The sequence below is a fragment of the Ranitomeya variabilis genome, chromosome 4 (genome assembly GCF_051348905.1).
Source record: "Ranitomeya variabilis isolate aRanVar5 chromosome 4, aRanVar5.hap1, whole genome shotgun sequence".
Lineage (NCBI taxonomy): Eukaryota > Metazoa > Chordata > Amphibia > Anura > Dendrobatidae > Ranitomeya > Ranitomeya variabilis.
In genome coordinates, this window is record NC_135235.1 from 550,746,085 (window position 1) to 550,768,245 (window position 22,161).

At 45.3% G+C, this 22,161-nt stretch overlaps 2 protein-coding genes across 2 annotated transcripts in view; both read right to left on the reverse strand.

Annotated features, from left to right (window-relative positions):
• The window catches only part of LOC143765708 (myosin light chain kinase, smooth muscle-like), a 97,298-nt gene extending 81,083 nt beyond the window's left edge, over positions 1-16,215 (reverse strand). The window contains exon 1 of the mRNA XM_077252650.1: positions 16,081-16,215. Within this exon, the coding sequence (XP_077108765.1) occupies positions 16,081-16,168 (88 nt within the window). The 5' untranslated portion in view covers positions 16,169-16,215. The remainder of the gene's footprint in view (positions 1-16,080) is intronic.
• The window catches only part of EFCAB3 (EF-hand calcium binding domain 3), a 97,949-nt gene continuing 91,940 nt past the window's right edge, over positions 16,153-22,161 (reverse strand). The window contains exon 11 of the mRNA XM_077252657.1: positions 16,153-16,284. Coding sequence (XP_077108772.1) covers positions 16,210-16,284 — 75 coding nt within the window. The 3' untranslated portion in view covers positions 16,153-16,209. The remainder of the gene's footprint in view (positions 16,285-22,161) is intronic.

A 22,161-nucleotide genomic window follows, 5' to 3' on the forward strand; every position in this document is an offset into this window, starting at 1 on the left:
TATGAATGATTTTTGTTTCTCGGTTTGATGGGAAAAAAAAAAATTAAAATCATACGTTCGTCTGCAGGCATTGTTACGAGAACTGGTCATCAGGATTTTATACCTTAAACTAATGGCATGAAAAAGTTTGGGCACCCCTGGTCAAAATTATTGTCAGTGAACAGTTAAGCAAGTTGAAGATTAAACAATCACTAAAAGGCCTAAATTTAGAGATGACACATTTCCTTTGTATTGTAAGAAAAAAAAAAAATATTATATATATATATATCTTAGTTACTTACCGGTAATGGGATTTTACAGAGCCCATGACAGCACCACCAGGACAGGAGACCTACTGAACAAAAAGGCGGTACCTCTCCTCTGCATCAGTTTGGGTTTCAGAACATGAGAGGACCGCCAGACAGTTCGTAATCGTAACACAACCACTAAATATATTTTTCTTAACACCCTTAAAAGTGCACACAAGTGACAAAGCGGGGGGGAGGGGGGGGGAATATAAGGGTTCCGTCATGGGCTCTGTAAGGCTACGTTCACACTTGCCCACCGGGGTTTTGCGGACGGCTGCATACTTCCTCACTGAAGCTCCACCCACTTCCACACTCCAGTTTAGGTTCATGACATGCAGATGCATCTTTTTGACGTGCCCGCCAACCACACGGGAACGCAACGCAAAAAAAAATGTCCTGTGTATCCAATTTTAAAGATAGGTACGCAAGACACATGCAGAAGTAGGTGGACCTAAACCAAAGAAGTGCGGAAGTGGGTGGAGCTTCAGGGACGTACGTAGCTGTCCGCAAAGCCCCGCAACACAAGAGTGAACGTAGCCTAAAATCCCATTACCAGTAAGTAACTAAGATTTTTCCCCTTCTCCCAAAGGATAGGTCAACTGAGGAGGACAGTTTAAGGTGATAGTGTTTATAGAAGGTGGAAGGGGAAGACCACGTGGCCGCCTTACATATTCTGTCGATTGACACCTCCGCTCTTTCAGCCCAGGAGGTCACCATGGCCCTGGTTGAATGGGCCTTCAGGTTTTCAGGAAGCGGCCTTTTACTAGAGATGTATGGTAAGCTAATGGCGTCTCTGATCCATCTAGCTATGGTCCCCAATATAACACTAAGCCCCTTCCTGATCCCCTGGAATGACAAATTAGGCCTCACTCTTCCTCCATTGCCTTGTCCTGTCTAAATACTGTGTCAAGACCTTCCTTACATCTAGTGTGTGAGGACTGCATTCCTCTGCAGTGTTTGGTCTTCTACAGAAGAAGGGAAGAACTACCTCCTGACTTCTATGAAATTTTGAGGCCACTTTGGGGAGATAGAGTAATCTTGAGGCCAGATCCAGCTTATCCAACACCTGCATAAAAGGATGATTAATGGATAGAGCCCGTAAATCACTAAACCTGTGGGCTGACGTCAGGGCCACTAGTATCACTGTTTTTAGTATCAGAATTTTAGCTGGTACTTCATGAACGGGCTCAAAGGACAATCTTGTTAAGGCCTCAAGAACTAGATTCAAGTCCCAAGGCGGCATCATTGGACCTGGCATTGGTCTTGACCTATGGCTTGCTCTAATGAACCTAGCCACCCACTTATCCACCGCTAGATTATAGTTTTATAGGGTCACCAAGGCAAATACCTGCACCTTAAGGGTGCTGGTGGCTAGGTACATCTTCATGCCCCTCTGAAGGAACTCCAATATAGCTCCAATTGGGATCCTACCCCCAACAGACTGTCCCTTCCCCCAAAAAAAGCTAAAAACTTAGTCCATATCCTGCCATATATCCAGTTGGTACAGGCTTCCTACTCTGCATCAGGGTAGCGATTAAGGCCGGGGAGAACTCTGTGATAACAGTGCCCTCTCAAAATCCAGGTCGTCAAATGTAGACCTGACTTCTGAGGATGTGATACTGTGCCCTGCCTGAGGAGACCCGGAACGTCCAGGAGAATCCAGGGATCTGACAAGGACATCTTCCTGATCCATGAGAACCATGGCCTCTTGGGCCAAAACAGAGCAATGAGGATGACATTTACTCCTTCCTCCCAAATCTTCCTCAGAACTGCTGGAATCAATTTCAACAGGGTAAATGCATAAGCCAGCTGGAAACTCCAAGGGATCTGTAGTGCGTCCACTGCGTACGGCTTTTCTCTTGGGTCTAGAGAGCAGAAGATCTTAGAGTTGCTTGCCAACAGGAAGACAATCTCTGGCTACCCCAAAGATCCACCATCTGCTGAAAAATTGACGGATCCAGTTCCCAATCCCCTTGTTTTAGGGTTGTCCGCCTGAGGAAATCCGCTTCTTCATTTTCCTTCCCCTTTATGTGCAGAGCTGATAGCTGTAGGGGATATTCCTCCATGACCTCGAGAATTGCTCAGGCTAGCCGCAATAGGGGCCGGGATGTTGTGCCCCGGATGTTGTGCCCCCCTGGTGGTTGATATAGGCAACTGAAGTTCGGTTGTCTGACATTATGCGAACCTGGTTTCATTCTAAAATGGGGAAGAAACCCTATTATTGCTTCCTTTATTGCCAGCAGCTCCTTGTAGTTTGAGGGATGACCAGCTTCTGCCTCTGACCGGACCCCTGGGAGTATGTGGTCCCTGAGATGTGCGCCCCATCCTTCTGTGCTTGCATCCGTCTGTCACATCTGATATCCGGTAGGACCAATGAACTCCCCGCGACAGATTCCTTTGATCCCGCCACCAGGTCATGGAGTCTACGGCTTCCTGGGAGAGCATAATCTTCCCATCTAAGTGCCTAGCAAGCTTCCTTTCTCCCTCTAGGTCATCCTGCTGTAAAGGCCCCGTCTCACATAGCGATTTACCAACGATCACGACCAGCGATATGACCTGGCCGTGATCGTTGGTAAGTCGCTGTGTGGTCGCTGGGGAGCTGTCACACAGACAGCTCTCTCCAGCGACCAACGATCAGGGGAAGGACTTCGGCATCGTTGAAACTGTCTTCAACGATGCCGAAGTCCCCCTGCAGCACCCGGGTAACCAGGGTAAACATCGGGTTACTAAGCGCAGGGCCGCGCTTAGTAACCCGATGTTTACCCTGGTTACCAAAAAAAACAAACAGTACATACTCGCCTTTCGGTGTCCAGGTCCCTTGCCGTCTGCTTCCTGCTCTGACTGAGTGCCGCCGTACAGTGAGAGCGCAGCGGTGACGTCACTGCTGTGCTCTCACTTCTCACTGTACGGCCGGGAGTCAGTGAGAGCAGGAAGCAGACGGCAAGGGACCTGACGGACATCAGAAGGCGAGTATGTACTGTTTTTTTTTTTTTACATTTACGCTGGTAACCAGGGTAAACATCGGGTTACTAAGCGCGGCCCTGCGCTTAGTAACCCGATGTTTACCCTGGTTACCAGTAAAGACATCGCTGGATCGGTGTCACACACACCGATTCAGCGATGTCAGCGGGGCCTCAACGACCAAAAAAAGGTCCAGGCCATTCCGACACGACCAGCGATCTCGCAGCAGGGGCCTGATCGCTGGTACGTGTCACACATAGCGAGATCGCTATGGAGGTCGCTGTTGCGTCACAAAACTTGTGACTCAGCAGCGATCTCGCTAGCGATCTCGCTATGTGAGACGGGGCCTTAAGGCCCTGGAATGGCTCTGGGCCCACTGTACTGCTGGAATGCATGACATCATTGATCCTAGTAGGGACATAGCTTTCCTCAGGGACATGATCGGCCTGGTCAATGCTGATACCAAGGCTACAAGTCTGTCTTCTCTGGTAGGAGACAGACCTGCCTCTGAGTCCATAATAAGCCCCAAGAAGGATTGAACCTTCAAGGGCTGCAGCCTCAACTTCGATATTTATCATCCAACTGAGACCTGATAATGGCTTGGATAGTGAGACTGAGATAGTGGCTTGGATGTGCCTTAGCTGAGAACTGCATTCGTCCTCTGTTCTGATGATCACTAAAAAAAAAAAAAAATCATCCAGATATGGCACTATTAACACGTTCCTTTCCCGCAAATGTGCAGTCACCGCCAGTATTATTTTGGTCAAGACTCTTGGGGCCATGGACAGACCAAAGGGCAGAGCCCTGTACTTGAAATGTTTGAGTTGTCTGCCTATATACACTGCTACCCGCAGGTACTGCTGGTCCTCCTGATGGAAGGGGACATGGTAGCATGCATCCTTCAAGTCTATGTCACTCATGTAGCAGCCTGGGAACAAGCTCTTTATTGCGGATTTTACTGACTCCATCTTGAATGGTCTGTAGCCCAGGAACTTGAGACCTCAGATTGATAATTGTCCCGAACGACTGGTCGGGCTTCCTTATCAGAAACAGGGGAGAATAAAACCCCCTCCCCTTTTGCTGAGCAGGCACCTCCACCAATACTCTTTTGCAGTAACAGTAATACTTCCGCCTCTAGGGCCTATTGTTTCTTCTCGGATCTGGGGGACAAGATTCTGAAGCTGTGCCTGGGAGTGGATGACAACTCTAGTCTCAAACCTGATCTTATTATACTGAGCCCCCTGGCATTGGCCGAGATTTCCTCCCAGACAGGTTGGAAGTGGGACAACCCATCACTTGGGAGGACTTTCGGTCCCTCGCCAAGCAAGCCCCAAACATGAAACCCTTGCTCCTCAGTTTCTTGTTCTTCCAGTCTCCCTGTTCCTTGGAGGGTCTATTCCTGCTATACCTTCTCCTACGAAATGAGCTTTTGAACTGAGAACAGGACACATTGTAGAAGCCTTTTTTCTTATCTGCTGCTTTGTCTAGTGTATCGTCCAGGGCTTGACCGAACAGATATTTCACTTCATAGCATAGTATAGTTTTAGACTGGGCATCTCCCGGCCAGCTTTTGAGCCATAAGGCTCTGCGGGCAGCATTGGACAGGTTTGCCGATCTGGCTGCTAATCCAACAGAATCGGTGGAGGCATCAGCAAAGGAGGAAGCTGCTCCTTGCAACATCAGAAGGTCCGCCAGGATCTTTTCTCTCAGGGTGTTGTCTCTAAGATGGCCTTCAAGGTGCTGTAGCCACACCATCATAGACTTGGTCGTGTAGGTTGCCGCTATTGTCAGTTTTAATGAGCCTGCCGATGATTCCCAGGCTTGTGTTTTAGAAAAACTTCTGACTTTATCCAAGGGATCCCCGAGAGCACCTAGGTCCTCAATGGGCAACGTTGATCTTTTCACTGACTTTGCCACAGTGATGTCGATCTTTTGGGTTTTCTCCCATATGCCCACCTCTTCTTCATTAAAAGGATATCTCCTTTTTGAAGAAGATGGTAGTGGACCTTTCCTTTGTGGCCTTTTCTATTCTCAACTAATTAGCATCTTGATATTCCCATTAACTGGAGAGGACAGTCTCTTCCTCTGCTCCAGGCCATTGAACATAATGTCCTGGACTGTTCTGGTAGTCTTGGGATCAGAAATGCCCATCGTAGACCTTATTGCCCTGACCAGCCTGTCAGTCTCCTCCGCTGGGAAGCAGGGTTTACCTCGTCCTGGACACCCTCTTCGGTAAATTAAGTACTGCTTCTCTCTGCAGGTTCCCATGAGGACAGGAAACCAAACTGATGCGGAGGAGAGGTACTACCTTTTTGTTCAGTAGGTTTCTTTTCCTTGTGGGCAGATACCCTCTCAGGTGGTGCTGTCATGGGAGAAGGGAAAATAAAACTAAAATCTTTCAGAGGAGTACTGAACTATTGAAGAACATTGGTCAGAGTGCAATGTGATGCTCCGTATTATACGCTAATGTGAGCGAGCCCTTATTCACATGATTTAAAAAGTGTTTTCCATACCTGAAAGTGATCGTTTAATGTAACAGATTCAGAAAATGCTCCTTTTTTTGGAGGAAAATTTCCTTTCCAGAATAACTTTCTTTGCAGCCTTTTAAATTGGACAGTGCTAACTTAGAGAAGATTCTATCAAGAGTGGTTTCAAAAGAACTGTCACTGCACATCCCCCCCCACACACACACACACACACACACACGCTGAAAAGACTCATGAGCAGCAACGTAGATTTCTCAGAGGTGAATTAGGTAGGGTTTGCCAAGAGAATTTTAGCTTTTCACACCTAAAAACTAAACTATGAACACAGCCTTAGGACTCAGTGACTTTTCTTGTACGCAATAAAAGGGTCAATTTTCCTCAGTGTTTTTGATCAGAGTTTGGACAGTGTCAATTTTTACCTTCAGCGGTTGGTCACTGTTTCATCAATGTTTTAGGATAGAAGAAAAAAAGCAAACACGATGGAGGTTTCTCAAAACATCTATCAAACAGTCCATGAAAAATGGACAGCACACAGATGGCATCTGAGTGCTGTTGGATCTTTTTTTTGATGGATCCAAAGACTTGCATTGGCGACTTTGATCCAACACTCGAAAAAATGCTGGATAGGTCTCCATGCTTCTGTGGAGGCCAGCCAGAGGGGAAATAAAACCAAAACATTTTCTATGTATGGTAGCTCTAAAAACAAGCTATCGTGTGATCTGCACATTACTTGCATGAAACTCATGCCTTGTTATTTTGGCCTCCTTTACATCTATTCAAATGTTGCAGTTTTTTGCATAGATTTTGGAAAATAACAAAAACAGACTCACGGATGACAATATCAAGGAAAATTGTTAGTTTTCTGGATGAACTTTGTACAATTTTTCATCTGCACAGCCTTATGGAATAACATTGGTCATAGTCCTGTGTGTGATGTCAGATTTTTCACAAACAGCACTCGGACCAAAAATACAGTTATTTCCCTCACTTATATATCACCATTTATTCCGCTCCATTTGACACTTCAATGTCCCCAATGGGGCTCACAAGCTGAATTCTCTACCAGGATGCCTTTGGAGTGTGGGAGGAAATCAGAGAACCTGTAGGAAACAGACACAAGCATGGGGAGAACACACAAACTCCTTGCAGATGTTGTCCTTGGTGGGATTTGAAACCAGAACTGTAAAGTAACAGTGCTAGCCACTGAGTCACCATGCTGATTATGTGACTGTAGTTTTAGAGGGTGGACTTAAGTAAACCAAGAGCCGGAAGCCCCCAACTTCTCGCAATGACTTAAGGCTGGTGCATTACTACATATTTGGTGGCAGTGACTTTTATGAGGTAGGGAAGCAAACAAGGAAATACCACAGTAGCTATTGTCACAGTGATAACAGCTACATCCCCTTTTTTCACTGTAGTCATTAAAAGAACCAAATACCAGTCTGCCCAAAGGCCTTTAAAATACCTTATCAAAGAGAACCTCTGGCAGGAGGGACAACGTCTCTCCTGCCACCATACGCCAAAAACATTTACAGTAATCCCTCAGTGTATGTTCATATTATTTCCTTGGTCATTGTACAGAGGTGGGGGTGTACTTACTTTCTGGTGGCATTGCTATGGCTGTGATAACAATGACAATATACATATAGGAGGCAAATGATGATCTCCAGATTACTTTAACAAAGATTTTGCAGAGACTGCTCCTCTCACCCCCGTCATGGGGTTTCAATGAGTTTTTGGTATTACTGTATTTTTGTCATGTAGATTGCTTATTGGCGACAGTGGCTCTGTGCATCATCAGTGTCAATAGTACTGTCAGCACATCTGCCCAAATCCTGTTTTGCGGTGGTTGGGATGTAAGCCCCGATGGAGCCACTAATCACAATGGCAAAAGCTATGTAAACCCAGCTGAAGGAGCTAACAAAAGTAGCCCTGTGCTTGGTTGGTCCTCCCAACAATCAGACATTTATTTTGAATAAGTTGGAGATCTCACTTGTGGGAAACCCTTTATGGATATAATCTCATGCGACAGACTTTCTGAAGAAATTTTTGTTAATGTTTTATTCATCTGAATAAGGCTGGCAAAAAACCTAAAGTGCAGTTGTTCCAGAGGGCGGTAGCCACGGTCAAGCTGCTGCTCCATAACGCCCTGGTACTTCACAGGAAAATAGTGTCCCAGTGTGCCATCTCGTGTAGGGTGCAGGCCTCCACTGTCTTCAATTCTCAACATTCAGGAACAACCGCACAAAACTCAGGGGACACCCAGCTCGTTTCAATGCATAAATTAACAGGACAATTCAAGTACTGTAGATTGTATTACGCAGTATTGGGCACAGAACCCCAAGTTTCTGGTTTCAGTAATACAGTACATTTCCTTTACTTTCTGTTCTTCATGAACTATCCCTACATCCACTGATCCTGTCAGCCCCAGGGATTCCCATTCAAACAGTATATCCAAGATCCATTACCTTTCCCTCATCCATCTTCTGCTGTACAGACGTGGTTAAGGTACTCTCCATAGTACCTCTATGAAGTCATAGACTCCAGACATTGCAGAAACATAGGCAGTAGTGATGAGTGAGTGTACTCGTTGCTCCGGTTTTCCCGAGCACACTCGGGTGGTCTCCAAGTATTCATGACTGCTCAGAGATTAAGATTTAATTGCCTCAGCAGCATGATTTACAGCTATTAGCCAGCTTGATTACATGTGGGGATTACCTAGCAACCCCCACATGTACTTATGCTGGCTAACAGATGTAAATCATTCAGCTGCGGTGCTGAAAACGAAATCTCTGAACACTAAAAAATACTCGGAGGTCACCCGAGCGTGCTTGGGAAAACCCGAGCAACGAGTACACTCGCTCATCACTAATAGGCAGTCTTGTAATGACCCATATCGCCCAGAATATGTACTAGTCATTGCTTCAGCCCATTGCACCTTGTACTTCACTTTGTCACCAACAAATTCATCTCTATATGATCTATTATCAGGGCGTAATCTTCTTTACAAGGACCCTCCCATTATAGTCTAGTCCCAAAAATCAACTGTCCTGTAGTCTGTTGCTGGGCAGACAACCTTTCAGCTACATTCTAACATCACTATTTAACTACAGTCACCATCTTCTAACAGTAGGCACTAAGCATATCACACTAGGTCTCATCCTGCACTATACATTACCATAATACAAGGCAATTCACATTGTATCACTTACTACACAATATAAACCAAAAAACAAACAAACAAAAACCTTGTAGGACAGTTTACACTTCACATGGCAACACTTGTATAAAACAGCAAGACACTGTTCACATTACGCAGTTATTGCGTTTAGAAAACACTGTACAGAGTCATGATCTGCAGGTAGAAGTCACATCAACAAAGTATCCATTTTTAATTCCATTGTACAGAATTTAATTGTGGTGCCTTATATCACTTGCACTGTGAGTAGATGTAAAGACCTTGTGTGAAAGGTCATGCATGGAATATTAGGCTTACCCAGAGACACAAACATCTGAGCATTAGTTACACAGGTTTAAGCTAATAGTTGTTAATTTATTATTACTTGTAGCGTTCAGGACGTGATCCAGGCATGTGCATGAATATCTCAACTATACTGGGGCACAGAGGGACAGATTTTGTACAAGGACATCTTTTGGCACCATGTAGCAACTGTCTAGTGATTTGTATGTTTTTGTAAATTCTCCTGTGACTCATTTAATGTCAAACTGTGAAATTTTTCATACAAACATAATATATGTCGCTGTCCAGGCGACATAGAATGCCACCAGCGCTGGAGCTCCACAACGTGCTGACCATCTCCTAGCGGCAAAGCACACCAGCAGCCCCGGGTCCTTATACTGCACTTATTATTGCGGACAGCTTAAATTTTGGAGGGATTCCCTCATCTGGCCATACGTTTCGCTTTAATACTCCAGATTACATTGAACTGTTCTGAGGAAGGTCCATCTTGGACCGAAAACGTTCAACAATTGGTTCTATGTCTGGACGCAAAATAAATTGAAGTTTCTTCTTTTCACGACATTTGAGTGCCGGGTTTATTCTAGACTTTTAAACAAATCAGTCAGTCATGTCCACACCCTATCTGGGTGCATCCACACACAGTGGTTCCATTACAGTTTTTCCATCATCTTTTGGAAATACCAATAAGGTTTTTTGAACATCCATAAATGAAATCAAACTAGCTGGCGTTAAATTCTTCTTTAACTTTCGTGCATCAATGTGACAAAAAACCTCAGACTTGTCGGCATCAAAAAGTCACATTTCTTACAAAAGTAATAAATATATTAGCTGAAAAACAGGCACCCAATATTATACCACTAAGCCATGCCCAACTTTCAAAAAGTTATCAATAATTGTAGAAAAACAGGTAAAACCTTGAATTTTTGTGGAACGGATCTAAAAAGACATCGCTAACAAAACGATCACAACAATGGTCTTATTCATTTGTACTAGATGGCAGCCCGATTCTAAAGAATCGGGAGTCTAGAATCCATATATACTTTATTTATTCAAATGTAAGAATAATACAATTAATAAATAATAGTAAGAAAGAAAAAATGGCTGCACTCACCAGCTCTTGACAATTCTTGTTATTTAAGGTACAGTTACACAGGATCCATGAACATGCTTATGAGGGGAGTGATGAAAGACATCAGACAACAACTTTGCGTGTTGTGGCAAATGCCACAACAACGGTTCTTTGCTTAAGAACAATAATGTAAATAATAAATAATATGTATCAATAACTATGTATATTGGTATGTTCTTTCTTGGCACAAATTGCAGGAAGTAGTATTCTAGGCAATTATATATTAGATGGGCATTTCCTGAAGGAAATACATGGTGCTTGAACAGCGCTACCAGCTTTACAGCAGCACTTTTCACACACGGGACTGGGGGGCGCGCTTACTTTTGCACCCGGGGCCGGGGGCGCGCTTACTTTTGCACCCGGAGGCGCGCTTACTTTTGCACCCGGGGGCGCGCTTACTTTTGGGGCCGCACTTACTTTTGCACCCGGGGGCGCGCTTACTTTTGGGGCCGCACTTACTTTTGGTGGGCGGGGCCCCTCGGCCTCCGATTTGGTGGGCGGGGCCCCTCGGCTCTCCGATTTGGTGGGCGGGGCCCCTCGGCCTCCGATTTGGTGGGCGGGGCCCCTCGGCCTCCGATTTGGTGGGCGGGGCCCCTCGGCCTCCGATTTGGTGGGCGGGGCCCCTCGGCCTCCGATTTGGTGGGCGGGGCCCCTCGGCCTCCGATTTGGTGGGCGGGGCCCCTCGGCCTCCGATTTGGTGTGTGCTCTGCCTGGGGCCACTGTGCTCTGCCTGGGGCCCCATGTTCTGCCTGGGGCCACTGTGCTCTGCCTGGGGCCCCATGTTCTGCCTGGGGCCACTGTGCTCTGCCTGGGGCCCCATGTTCTGCCTGGGGCCACTGTGCTCTGCCTGGGGCCCCTGTGCTCTGCCTGGGGCCCCTGTGCTCTGCCTGGGGCCCCTGTGCTCTGCCTGGGGCCACTGTGCTCTGCCTGGGGCCCCTGTGCTCTGCCTGGGGCCCCTGTGCTCTGCCTGGGGCCCCTGTGCTCTGCCTGGGGCCCCTGTGCTCTGCCTGGGGCCCCATAGGCTGCCTGGGGCCCCTGTGCTCTGCCTGGGACCACTGTGCTCTGCCTGGGGCCCCATATGCTGCCTGGGGCCACTGTGCTCTGCCTGGGGCCCCATATGCTGCCTGGGGCCACTGTGCTCTGCCTGGGGCCCCATATGCTGCCTGGGGCCACTGTGCTCTGCCTGGGGCCCCATATGCTGCCTGGGGCCACTGTGCTCTGCCTGGGGCCCCATATGCTGCCTGGGGCCCCTGTGCTCTGCCTGGGGCCCCATGTTCTGCCTGGGGCCACTGTGCTCTGCCTGGGACCACTGTGCTCTGCCTGGGGCCCCATATGCTGCCTGGGGCCCCTGTGCTCTGCCTGGGGCCCCATATGCTGCCTGGGGCCCCTGTGCTCTGCCTGGGGCCCCATATGCTGCCTGGGGCCCCTGTGCTCTGCCTGGGGCCCCATATGCTGCCTGGGGCCCCATGTTCTGCCTGGGGCCACTGTGCTCTGCCTGGGGCCCCATATGCTGCCTGGGGCCCCTGTGCTCTGCCTGGGACCACTGTGCTCTGCCTGGGGCCCCATATGCTGCCTGGGGCCACTGTGCTCTGCCTGGGGCCCCATATGCTGCCTGGGGCCCCTGTGCTCTGCCTTGGGCCCCATATGCTGCCTGGGGCCACTGTGCTCTGCCTGGGTGTAGGACACTGGTGACGTCACTTATCTCCGGACATTAGCTCCGGACAAAGCCACGGAAGTTGGCACAAATTGCAGGAAGTAGTATTCTAGGCAATTATATATTAGATGAGAAAATGACTTGATCGGTTCAGCCGTTTGAATGTTTTTGGTTTTTTTTAAACACTTCAGTCTTTCAAAGATGCCAAGTGTTTAAAAGAAGTGCCATGTCCATTTTTAAGGAGTTTGTCCACCAAGAAGAAGCTACATACCTTGCAATTCAAGTCAAGGTTTTGAATTTTTTTTTTTTTTTTTTACTCAAGGTAAAAATAAAAAAGGTCAGATCCCACACGTCCAGTAAACATCAGATGCCACTCAGAGGATTAGATTTCTATTATGCACCATAAGTAAATAGATAACGGATACACGGGTAGCACATTGAAGAAAATCTAATGAAAATGAAAAGTAAAAAGAAAAGTAAATCTCAACAGGCGCCACAAAGCCTCCATCACACATCTGCATTTCCAGTACGTGTGGCATTTTTCATGTACACACTTTTATAATCAACTAGAAATAGGCCCGATGCTGTCGCATCGGGAGTGCGGTGAAATTAATGTAGGTGTATGCTTAGTGATGCTGACAGAAGCGGCGGACATGCCTCACACCGTTTGCGCTTTCCAACAAATCTGTTCTATATCATCCCTCTGCATTTTGGCGCAGGCGCAGTTCGTGGCCTTGCGACCACAAACTGCACCTGCGCAAGTGACATACACGTCACCGTTATTCCTGCGCATGTGTAGTAACGACGCGGCTGTTACTGTGCCTGCATGGGAATAGCGGAGACGTGTATGTCACTTCTGCCACAAACTGCGCCTGCGCAAGTGACACTGCCGCGGTGCCTTATGGAATTCAGGGATAGCGGCCGGAAGTCCCAACTGGTGATTATACATAGAGATGTACAGAGATCAGTGACTGGATATTATCAGGGTGGACCGGCCAGCTCGGGGTTACTCCCACACTTGCTGTAGATCACCCTGTGCACACAGTATATATTACATACACCTCTACTCCACATGTGGCGCCTTATTACAGATTATGTATCGGATCAGTGACTGGTTTCTTGGCTCTTATATGGAAGAGCCGCTGCCTGCGTTTCTGGCTGTGACTTGTTACAGGGGTCGGTGCGTGCCCTGACTTTTGTCCACCACTTGGCACATGCTCCATGCAGGTGTAAAGCAGTGGAGATCAGCAGCTGCATCGGGCATGTAACATTAGCCCCTCCCCTACATCACATCTGGGGGTATAACACAATGGAGGCAGCACAGCGGCGGGCCCTGCCGTGTCTCCTGCCAGATCATGCCTCACAGTCCAGACAGTCCCCAGGTCAAATGCGCACAATAAGGAGGGAGGACGACTTGGAGCAGCTCCCCTCCCCCTCCCGTGTGCAGCGACACAGGCCATGCCGCTGCACACACTCATGCACTTGCGCAGTTCGTGACCTCACAACCACAAACTGTGCCTGCGCAAGTGACACTGCCGCGATGCCTTATGGGATTCGGGGACAGCGGATGGAAGTCCCAACTGGCGATTATTATATAGGATTGCTCGCATCACATCTGTATGTCTATGCAAACCATGTCCATTTTATTTCCGGCAGCATGGAGGACAAGGGCCAATTCAAGTTAGTGGGTCAGTGAAAAGTACCTACAGCACATGGATGGCACTTTGTACAGTCCATGTGCTGTACTTGTTTAACATCACAAAGTATAGAAGAAGCTTTGTAATATATTTCTTTTATCCATACCAGAAAAAAAATTCAACCAGTGATGGAAAAAAACAAAAACTAATGACACAGGTACTGGTATTTTCTCATGTACTTTATACGGACATATGAAGGAGACCTAAATCTCATTGTAAAAACTGACACGGACCAAACTGATGAAAATCTGATCCAAAATACTGATGAAATTTAGACCATTTTTTTTTTTTTTTTACAGGTCTGTGCCTTCTATAGAGATGTCATATTCTGGAAATTATTGGTGGTCCAAGATGACTCCTCATTTGATTAGTTGCTACCAGAAAGTACACTTCCACAGCAGCGCTGCTCAGGTTACCTCAGATCCATAGCACAAATCACACATTGTGCCTCCATCATGTGTAGGAGTAAGTGATATCAGCAGGATATCATGCCCACAGGCCAGGGTCATGCCTGTACATAAAGCAGGGGCTGGGTTTGTTATTCTGTGCAGGTGTAGTCACCTGTCGGAGCGCTCAGTGGATTGGGAGTATATTTATTTTCTCAGGCTGATGCCTTTCTAATTAGGCTTCACTGATCATCAAAGCCCGGATGGCATAAAAACAACACCAAGCACCTCAAATACAGGTAACTCGTTCTAACACATCGACATGCGTTACTTGTGAGGATTCAGTGTCAGGGCATGCTGAGGGTTGTAGTTGCACAACAACTAAAGAGGCATATTTTTTTTTTTTTTTTTTTTTTTTAAACCTATTTGAGGTCAAGCATCAAATAAAACTGTGCCTCTAGCGAAGAGTCAGACTGCTATATAACAACTCAGACAAGGATCGCAACGCAGGCAGACAGTCGCTCTCCTGACCCGAGCGTCACAGCATGTATTTCTATGCGGCTGCTCCGGCTTGTGCGAGCGTTGTGATCCACGCCCAAGAAAAACGGCCGTCTGACTCTTCCCTCAGTCTGTACACGGTCATACGGCTCCTAAATACTGAATTACAGGACCTCCATTTGAAGCCATGCGGCTTCCTATGTACAGAGATGAATTGCTTAGACATTATCCTTGTACATATGTAATCCAAGAAAAGGCTCTATGTTATCAAAGGCTACATTCACACTTTTCTCATCCATTTTTAATATGGACAGCATGCTGACCCATAGAGTTCACAGATCCTTTTCTTATCAGATCCACACAGCCTCTCCATTTCATTCAGTGCTGGTCTCAGTCATCAGTTCTTGTGGATCAGAACTGGACATGCTGAATATGTGTAAAACCTGAACTATATGGCAGCTTATCTGCACATTTTTTAGAGGATAAGTAGCCGGGCTTTTTATTTTTTTTTGTTAAGATTTTCCTGCATGTGTGATTCCTGCTGCATAGAAGGGTCAAATATAGCGGTCGCCAATTGCAGCCAAGACGCAAACACATCATAATAGTCACGGCTACTGTGAAGCTGATTGCTTTTTAGTAATGGGCCGCCCTATGATCAATGTTAGTCAGTTGATTAGAATATTCATGTGAAGAAAAAAAAATAAAAAAAAAATTGGAGGATCCCAATGGTCGGATTTTTTTCTTAACGGAACCATAGATGTGCAGTTTTGATATGACACTCTGGTCAAGGTCAGACATGCCTCCACTAGTTTGCATGGATCTTTAAAAAATAAATAAATAAGAAACACAGACATGTGAACGGCTCTATTGACTTTTATAGATAAAAAAAAAAAAAAAATAAAAAAAAAAATGGACATATGAATGACCCCTTCGGGGTTCTCATTGCGTTATGGCAGTCTGTTAGACAGACTGCGTTACACCACGGCATAAAGCGATGTAACACAGTCTGTTAACGCTGCCATTAACCCCCATTATCGGGCGCATCGCCAACGCATGCCATAATAGCCTAATATGAATTTTGTTTGCATACGCGTTCTTATTACATTTCTAGAGTTGAAATACATGTAGGCGGAACATAGCCTTATTAATAAAGTTTTATCAAAGCTAGATAATGCAGCATGGAAAGTTTCAAAAATAAGTCGTTTTATTTAGGAATTGACAAACCCCCCCCCCAAAAAAAAAAAATTGAGGAAAAAACAAGCAGCGGCAAAAATGTGCTAAAAAAAATACAGGTAAATGACAAACATGCTAAAAGCCACAAAAAAAAAAAAAGTAATTTACTAACCCAATTAGCTAAGTTTCTGTTCCTACAACTCAACAAAAATACTATGTGCATACAGAGCCTAAGTGTCATAAATCTAATGGAAGAGCACTAGAAAGGGGGCTAATGGGAACATTCATGAATTGCTTTTGGTTATATTCACATGATAGAACCGCTCACCTCTCTCCTGGCATATAGCGACAGCTCCCACGTGGTATCTTCGGTATTTATGGCACACCTGTCGATGGAGGGTGGGGATCTTATCCATAAACAGAACCTAAACTTGCAGCAGTGAGGAGGAGTGCCATGTCAGATGGATGCATCCGCTCTTGTGATTTGATAAGGTGCAATGCGATACCACTCATTATAACCTCTAATGCTATCCTGCAGGCATGAAATCAATGCTATATTATTTATTTTCATTCCAAAGTTACATCTTCCCCTATAACAATATATATAAATTTTATTTTACTTCAAAATGTGATATGTTTTTAATGCTCTACTCCTAAATTGAGAAGTACCACATTTAAGTTAATTTTACACAAACAATTTTCTGCAATGTGATAGCTACACCCCCCCAAAAAAAAACAAACAATGTACCGTGCTTATTAAATGTGATCATTCAGGACTGTGTAACAATGCGGTCAGCAATTTCTGCATGAACTCAGAAGCATATAAATGTACAAGGACAGAAAATCCTCAAAGGCATGCAGTCCTATCAGATTAGTTAAGATCTTTTCAATCTTATCCATATGTTGCATTTGTTTTGTGGATTTTTCAATCCGTAGCAAATGAATTTCATCTGAGTAAAAAATGCATATGAGGCCACGTTCACACTATCAGTATTTGGTCAGTATTTTACATCAGTACCTGTAAGCCAAAACCAGGAGTGGGTGATAAATGCAGAAGTGGTGACGTGTTTCTATTATACTTTTTCTCTAATTGTTCCACATGTTGCATTTTTTCTGCAGTAAAAATGTGAGTGGTGGACAGAAAAAACACTGTGTACGAATCTCAGGGGCGGTTTATAAGAGGGTCAATATGAGCGGTGGCCCAGTGGTGTGGGGGGGGGGGCCCCTGGGCTACCGCACAGATTGCCCGCCGCCATCAGGGCATTACTGCCCGTGCCCTGACTGGCGTATCATTTATGGGCCCGGTGGGCAGAGAGAGGGGGCCCGCATCGGGCCCCGTCTCATCTGCTCACCGGGCCCCTACCGGCGCTGCGGCGGTTTCCTAATAGTTAACAACAGCCGCCAGCCAATTGGAGGCTGGCAGCTGAAGTCGGCCGCAGGCGCAGCAGCGCACAGGTCGCCGGCGTCTGACATCATTGTCAGTTGCTGGCGAGTGCGCGCTGCTGGAGGGAGCTCGCCGCCTGGAGCGCTGGTCAGGTGAGGAGAACTCAGTTTGTTTTGTTTTTTGCTAACCTAACGGCAATCCGGGCGGGCCAGAATGCTGGACAGTCGTGACACTGTCTGACTGGGGGCAATATGCTGGAGCCGTAGGACACACTGGGGCAGATGATAGCTGGACACACTGGGGCAATGCTGGAGACCGTGGGGCAGATTGCTGGACACACTGGGGGCAATGCTGGAGGACACACTGGGGCAGATGATTGCTGGACACACTGGGGCAGATGATTGCTGGACACACTGGGGCAGATGATTGCTGTACACACTGGGGCAGATGATTGCTGGACACACTGTCTGGGGGCAATGCTGGACACACTGGGGCAGATTGCTGGACACTGGGGCAATATGCTGGACATACTGGGGGTAATATGCTGGACACACTGGGGGTAATATGCTGGACACACTGGGGCAGATTGCTGGACACACTGGGGGCAGGACTGGAGGCATGGGCAGAATGTAGATACGGGGCATGATTGGAGACACGGGGCAGAATGAAAGACATGGGGCAGGATTGGATCATGGGGCAGGATGGATACGATGGAGACAGATGGGGCAGGATGGATACGATGGAGACAGATGGGGCAGGATGGGGAGATCATATGGGGTAGAATGGATACTCATGAGGGCAGGATGGGAGAACATATGGCTGGAGCCAGGAATGAGATAAATGGGGCCAGGATGGGGAATATTATTACCATAGGGGCTAATTGAGGGATATTATTACTGCAGTGATGTATTTATTTTATTTTTTGAGTATACTGTTTTAAATGGGGGGGGGGCGTCCTGTTACTGTGCAGAGTGACACTATATCGCCTTTTTTTCTTCATGTGGTGTAATGTAGAAGTTGTGAAAAATTAAGTAATGTGTTCTGCAAGCGGAGCTTGAGATAACTGTTATTTCCTGCAGAGACGAGTCCTGGCTGGAAGAAATGATGGCGGTCTGTGCTGGATGAAAGATGAAGGACTTCACCTAGAGACGTCACTGGTGAGTCAGTGTTACCTATACACTGACACTATACACTGTATACTATATACAGAGGTCCTGTGTACAATGTCACCAGTGATCACTGTATTACCTATACATTATATACAGCGCTCCTGTGTATAATACCACCAGTGATCTCTGTATTACCTCTACACAGACACTGCATACTAAGTACAGATCTCCTGTGAATACTGGCACTTATGGTGATAGTATTGTTTTTTTTTGTTTTTTGTTTTTTTATTACTGATCAGTATTGTAGTATTCAGTCACTATGTGGTGGTAATATGTGGTCTGGACATGGTGCGGTGGTATTTGTTCATTGTATGTGATATTATTCGATCACTGTGGTTGTAATTTGTGGTCTGGTCATGGTGCGGTGGTATTTGCTCCTTGTATGTGATATTGGTCAAAATATACCTAAATTTTATTGCATATTTTAACAAATATTTAATAGGTTACAGTAGAGTAGGGCCCGGCCATTTTTCTGGAATAATCTGGTTCAGGTATATCATGACCCCCGTCACATGACCGGGGGGGGGCCCACAGTGTCTGAACAGCCCGGGGCCCTGGCTACCCTTAATCCACCCCTGTGTACGATACATACATTTTTACATGCATTTTTTTTTACCCATTCAAGTGGAAAAACCACTGCAAAAAGGCAGAAAGAATTGGCATGATGTATCCTGGCAAAAGTGCAGCAGAGCTCAAAAGGGAAAAAAAGCTCAGCATGTGCATGAGATTTCAGAAATCTCATTGATTATGCTGGTGCTGTGAAACGCTACATACTGTAAGTTGCGCAGAAAATAGGCTGCGTGAACAAAAACTGCTGCAAAAATACCACATGTGAAATAACATTAGGGCTTGGAAGGTATTTACAGAGTTTACGCAGTGGCAAAATCTGCATTAAATTGTGCTCTGTTTTCAGTTGCGGATATACTGAAAAATATCTGCAATAAAAAGGAAAATCCACTGCATCAGTTAATTTACGCTGTAGACTGTGAATGAGATTTAGGTCAAATTCAGACATGTGTGAAACACGGCCAGGGCCGGACTTAGCCCAAAAGGCTCCCTGTGCGAGACTGCAGGAAGGCGCCCCCCCCCCCCCTCCAAACTTTGAAAGAAAACAATAACTCTTTAATATTCACAACAACACGTTTACTTAGAAAACTTGTGTTTCCCTGCAAAACACTTGAAGAAACACTAATATTGCAATAACGGGAATTATAAAGTGCTTTAAAGCGGACCAAAAGGAAAAAATGACGCTTGGTCCAAAGCCATATGGGCTGACAGCCAATCAGAGTGCAGAGCGGCGGCCTGCAAGGCCAAACACCGCCCTGCACTCTGATTGGCTGTCAGCCCAACGCTGACAGCCAATTGGAGTGCAGAGATGATGGCCAGCATGGAGAAGAGTTCCGGACGGGTGGCAGCAGGTCGGGTGCCGTGCGGACCAAGAGTCATTCTATGACTTTTGATCCACCTTAATACTAAATAAAATATCTTAAAATATCAAATATAAATAATATAATAAATATGCAACATACATGAGAAAAACTGTCATTAAATATGTGCACAATTTTCAACCTTCAAGACAAAAAAATAAAAATAAAGTGCACTATACTGTAATCCAGCAACAACAAGAACATAATAACGTGCTACATAAACTGATTTAAAAAGCAACTTTCCGTGCTTTTACTTTGGCAAACTCATCAATAGTTTCATTTAAGTCTAGAGATGCCAACACATCATTTTCAATTGACAAGACTGCAAGTGAGGATAACCTGCTCTCTGTCATAGTGGACCTTAAATATGTCTTAATGAGCTTAAGTTTTGAAAAACTGCGCTCTCCTGAGGCCACAGAAATCGGGATGGTGCACAGAATCTGAAGTGCAGTCCAGGTTTGTGGAAAGTGCTCTGTAAACTCATTTTTGGTGAGGAAACCAAGTATCTGCAGCGGAGTCTCAACATCATCAGGGAGCACATTCCGAATGTGCCAGAGTTCATCAGAAAGTTCAGCACCATTTATGTCAGACTTATTGCCATAAGTCAGAGACTTCTGCAGTTCTACACTATGTGCCAACAAGTCTTCCCGTGATTCATGGCTCTTTATATCGTACAAAAAGCCCCATTTTTTATTATGAATACTGAGTTGCTGGAAACGCTCCTCCATTGAATTTAAAGCAGTATCCACCAACACATTGAAGAACTCAACCTTAAATTTCTGCTTTGCATCCACAATTGGTTCATCCCGTCCTTCATAGCTAAAAGTGGGTTTTTTAATTCTAACACGTGAGGTACTCTTAAATATGGGGTCCACACCATTTTCCTCTGCTATATTCTTTGCTCTTTGGAAAGAGCCTTCAAAACCATTCTCCCTGAATTTCTTAAGAAAATCATGGGTTTTTTCAATCATGTCTGCTGCTGTGATGAGGTTGGCGGTCTGGTTTTGCAAAGCTTTGCTCACAATATTGATTTGAAATAATATGTCATACCACACAATTAAGGACACCATGAATTTAAAATTAAGGATATGTTGGGACAACTCTAGAGCATCATGTTTTGTTTTTGGCTCTGTACTGCTGTCTTCAGAAAGGGCAAATAATGCCTCCTGTATACCTGCTAGATTTTGGATCAGTGGTTTGAGGCAGTTTATCCGGCATTCCCATCTTGTGGTACATAGAGGTTTTACAGTAAGACCTGATACATGGTCTGTCAAAACCTTCCATCTCTTGGCTGACCCAGCAAAAATAGTATATACACGCTGAATAATTCCAAACAGGGTTATAGAATCTATGTTAGATTCTGCTGCATCTCCAACCACTAAATTGAGGCTGTGGCATCCACATGGTACAAAAAACGCCCTTGGATTTTTTTTTAGTATGTTGGCTTGAACACCATTATTTTTGCCTGCCATATTGGCACCATTGTCATAGCCCTGGCCACGACAGTCATCAATATCTAGCTCTTTGCTAATTAGGAAATTAAGAATAATATCTGATAATCCTCTACCAGTTGTGTCTGTTACAGCAACATATCCAAGAAAATGTTCCCTGATCTGGCATAACCCAAGTTTAACATCAATAAAACGGATGGTAAAAGACATCTGCTCTTGATGGGCTAGATCAGTTGTACAATCAAGAATTAAGGAATAATACTTTGCCTTTTTGCATCTTTCAAGAATTTCACTAATAACCTTTTTGGCCATCAAATTAATTATTTCATTTTGAATAGTTTTACTACAGTAGTGGTCAGATGTCTCCTTTGACTTGACTCGTCGCAGATGTTCTGCCATTACAAAGTCATAATTTCCTAATAACTGTACTATAGCAAGAAAATTTCCATTATTTGCGGTGTATAGACGATCAGAAGATCCTCGAAATGCCAAGTTCCGTTCAGCCAACAACTGAGTAATACGCATGAGTCTTTCCAGTACGTTTCTCCAGTGCTGCTGCTCTTTCTGTATTCTGCTCTGTAACTGATGGTCAATTGTTTTTTTTGTTTTTCATGCGAAGCTGAACTTCTATCCACTTTGTTTCTGCTGAGTAATGGTTAATGGAAGTTTCATGGGCCTTTAACATCTGACTCATATGGTTCCAATCCTGTGATCCATCCAATGCAAGTGCCGTACGGGATCTTCTATCAAACAGTTTGCAACAAAAGCAAAATACTTTGTTCAAACTTTTGGAGTACACCAACCACTTTCTTGCTCGTTTCACGCCATTGTCCAAAATTCTAGAGTAAAAGTCCTCTGAAAAATGTCGATTCCTCTCATCTCTCTTAAATTCTATATTTTTAAGTTGCACAGGGCCTGCTTCTACGATTAGATCAATTGATGAAGAATTTAATGTAGGCCAAAGTGCAGGATCTGAGT